At 42.8% G+C, this 3,652-nt stretch overlaps 1 protein-coding gene across 1 annotated transcript; it reads left to right on the plus strand.

Annotated features, from left to right (window-relative positions):
- Positions 1–913: 913 nt before the first annotated feature.
- Positions 914–1,873, plus strand: LOC114910395 (olfactory receptor 51M1-like). Its single transcript, XM_029250881.1, has one exon. The coding sequence runs from the start codon at positions 914–916 to the stop codon at positions 1,871–1,873; it is 960 nt and encodes a 319-aa protein (XP_029106714.1).
- Positions 1,874–3,652: the final 1,779 nt, after the last annotated feature.

Genomic DNA, 3,652 nt, shown 5'->3' on the forward strand with positions numbered 1-3,652 from the left:
ATTGACCACATCATCTGCACTGGATCCATTAAGTACATTCACAACTTATAGAGCAGGCAGGTTTATTCCTAATGATTTAAATGGAAATATCTTCAGCTGCCTACTTTGATTTTTGCATGACATGTTGTGGCCATCCTACTTCATTTGAACAGTGTATTGATCATGTCCCACTTCCAAAAGACTTAATTCCTCTAACAGACCAGGTACACCACACACACACGTGCACACATATATTTTCGGAACCGCTTGTCCCATACGGGGTCGCAGGGAACCGGAGCCTACCCGGCAACTCAGGGCATAAGGCCGGAGGAGGAGGGGACACACCAAGGACGGGACGCCAGTCCGCCGCAAGGCACCCCAAGCGGGACCCGAACCCCAGACCCACCAGAGAGGAGGACCCGGTCCAACCCACTGTGCCACCGCCCCCCCCCCCCCCCGGTACACCAGAGTTCAACAATTTCACTCTCCTAGGTTTGTTTAAATTTTTGTGGGTACAAATGCTTTTCTGCTGCTATGAGTTATTTACTTGTACAGGACAACATGCACTGACTTTTGCTTTGCATGCACACCACTTTTCGAAGTAATTACACCCTCAGGGAAAGTTTTAACATGTAATTAGCCATCACCATTAGTTTACCAGTCAGTTTATTGGCTGATCAGGACTAGTAATTGAATCTCCAGTGAGAGCTGGAGTTACAGACTTGGGTGACCCGCTATAAAAATAAAAATTCAGGCACTGAAGCTCAAAGTTACAGCACAACCAGGAATTTACATCCTGCAATGATTTCCCCTCCTCAGATTGGTATGTATCTGTGTTGTTAAACCAGTCTCTCTGAAAACCCTTTAGATACATTTTTATCTACCTGACATCGATTTTAGGCGGACGAAAGTGAAGCAGGAACCTGGGGCCCATATGGAGACCACAACCCAAGACCTGAGCAACTTCACTCGTCCAGTTGGATTCTACATCAGAGGATTCTACGCGCTGAAGAACAGTGAATACTACTTCATATTTCTAGCAGTCATCTACGTTTTTACACTCGCGGCCAATCTCACTTTGATGGTTATCATTTGGTTTTCAGAGGTCCTACACACACCCAAATACATGGCGGTCTTCAGCCTGGCTGTGGTCGATGTGAGTTTGAGCTCGGCTCTCATCCCCAAAGCCGTCAACATGTACCTCTTCGACTCAAAATTCATCTATTTCAATGCCTGCTTGGCTCAGATGTTCTTTGTTGATTTCTTTGCTTCCATGGAGGCCTTCTGTCTCTGCGTCCTGGCATATGACAGGCTTATTGCGATATGTTTCCCGCTAAGGAGCCATACTATAAATACAAACCGTAAAATGATGTTGGTCATAATGGTTTCCTGGTCGATTCCGCTCATCATAGAGGTGGTCGTGGTTGCGTTGATACCCCCCTTGCCGTACTGCAAATCGACCATCGTCAACAGCTTCTTCTGTGATCACGGCCCCGTTTTCAAGATAGCCTGTGGGGATTACTCTCCCAACTGGTTTATGGCCAGTTTTACCACAGTTGCGTTGTTCTTTGCTCCTTTCGGCTTCATCGCGCTGACGTACGTATGTATAATTTATGCCATTTTGAATATAGCCTCTTCGGAGAGCAGGTGGAAAGCGTTTAAAACATGCACCTCACACTTGATTCTGGTTGTTCTTTTCTTCGTGCCCTTCTTCGTGACTTACATTGTTGCATGGATCAACGTGAACATTGACACGGACACGAGGATCATCAACACGTCCCTGTCCGCCTCCATCCCCCCACTGCTCAATCCCATCATTTACTCCCTAAAGACGGAAGAGATTCTGGAAATTATTAAGAAGTATCTGGGTATGAGGAAAACAAACCCACGATAAATGTACCTTTTTGGGGGGCCCTGCTGACTTGTCTCTATTCACTGTGTGTGCTGTGTTTCGTTTTGAAATTTTAGGTAGACATCTTCTTCGCGATTACAGGGTGTTTTTTTTAATTATTAGTCGTTTAATTACTCTTAATCTTTAACATTCTGTGACTGTAGACTGTAGACATTCTGTACGTGTGACTGTAAAGCGTAGCACATTTTAATGTGCGGATATGAGTTATAACGCGAAACCGACGACCGTTCATTCCGTGCATAGGCTATTGCCTGGCAGCCGGCAGCGTAGTGGCCAGAGTTACTTACTGTGGGTTCAAATCCCACCTCTTACTCTACTACCCTGATCAAGGTATCTTCCCTGAAATGCTGCAGTGAAAGTTACCCTGCAGTGGAAACTGGAAATGACAGTGCAAGTCACAACTGGAGAAAAGCGTTGGCAAAATGAATAAATGTAAATGCAATTATTAGTTGCAATTTCAGGGTAAGTAGCTTGCTCAAGGCCACTACAGCTGGATGTGAAATTGGAACCTGGTCCAAAAGAAGCAGCTGTAACCACTATGCTATTAGCTGCCTGGTAAGACAAGTTTGTGATGAAAGCACTGCATGCCATGTTTCACCTCTCTCACTGTTCTGTGAGTATAACAGTGAGCATTAAAGAAAGTGGTCATAAAGGGTTCGAGTCCCTTTTGTTCACTTAAACGTGTGTTGCAACATTGAAATGAAATCCACAGAAACTTAATGCTTTCTTTTCTTCTTAAATGGTTTTGTGTTTTATTTTCTGTAGTCAACATCTTCAGTGTTTTTTTTTTTTTTTCCTGCAGTCTGATGTATAATGATTCACCCCTTTTGGGTCCATTTTTTCCCTCCATGTCCTTGCGTTACCTGTCAAATGCCACACGTGCAGACATTCAAAATAAGAGTCCCGCGACCAAAAAAGCAACATTATATCGCAGCGGTGCTGTGTGGGCTGCTGCCGTCACTGAGTGCGGTGCGTCAAACAGGGCTAAACGGCTAACCCTAAAAACAGACTGGATGAAGCAAGTCTGAAGTAACCCCACAATATCTGTGTTACACCTTTGAGTTTTTTTGATCATTTCATGCACCTAATAATTGATTAGTTGTTATGCCCCTGGATGAAGGAAAGGGAGACAAAGGCCTCTGGGTATAAAATGGTCATTAAATGCTGATGGCTATTTACTTTGGACAGGAGATTAGGTAGAAAGGTTAATTATGAGGAAATTGAAATCTATACTTTTCTTCTAGTCGTCATGTTCAGGTTAGACTAGAAAGGTTTACCTTACTATGCAGTCAGAATGTACACCTTAAATGGGGCCACTGCTTGTGGTGACGGTGTCATTCACAGCAGCTGAGCATCAGTGCAACTGAGAATCTCGTTACATTGAAGTACATTCAGCTCATTCCTTGCTCCTGCTGGACTTATTGTCACGTGTTTTTCTTTCTTTCTTTAGAGACTGTTACAATGGTTTGTTAAAAAAGGGTGTGCACTGAAATCTAAACAAATGTCTTAAACATTTTTTATATATTGTAATGTAATATAATAATTAAAATGAATCTTTATGCAAGTAACTGTGACAAACATTTGATATTTTTTTATTGAGAATCCTTGGAGACAACGACTATGATAAAAATGATTAAAGATGCAAAGCACTCACTATGAAATGAAAGTACTCTTGTAAAATTTGAGAAACAAACTGGTGTACTTGTGGCTGTGTTGTACAGAAGCTAGTAAAACATTGCCAACATTTCCAAAATCTAATTT

The sequence above is a fragment of the Scleropages formosus genome, chromosome 4 (genome assembly GCF_900964775.1).
Source record: "Scleropages formosus chromosome 4, fSclFor1.1, whole genome shotgun sequence".
Taxonomy (NCBI): domain Eukaryota; kingdom Metazoa; phylum Chordata; class Actinopteri; order Osteoglossiformes; family Osteoglossidae; genus Scleropages; species Scleropages formosus.

Coding starts and splice junctions, on each gene's coding strand:
- LOC114910395 (XM_029250881.1), top strand. CDS start 914: ATGGAGACCACAACCCAAGACCTGAGCAACTTCACTCGTCCAGTTGGA.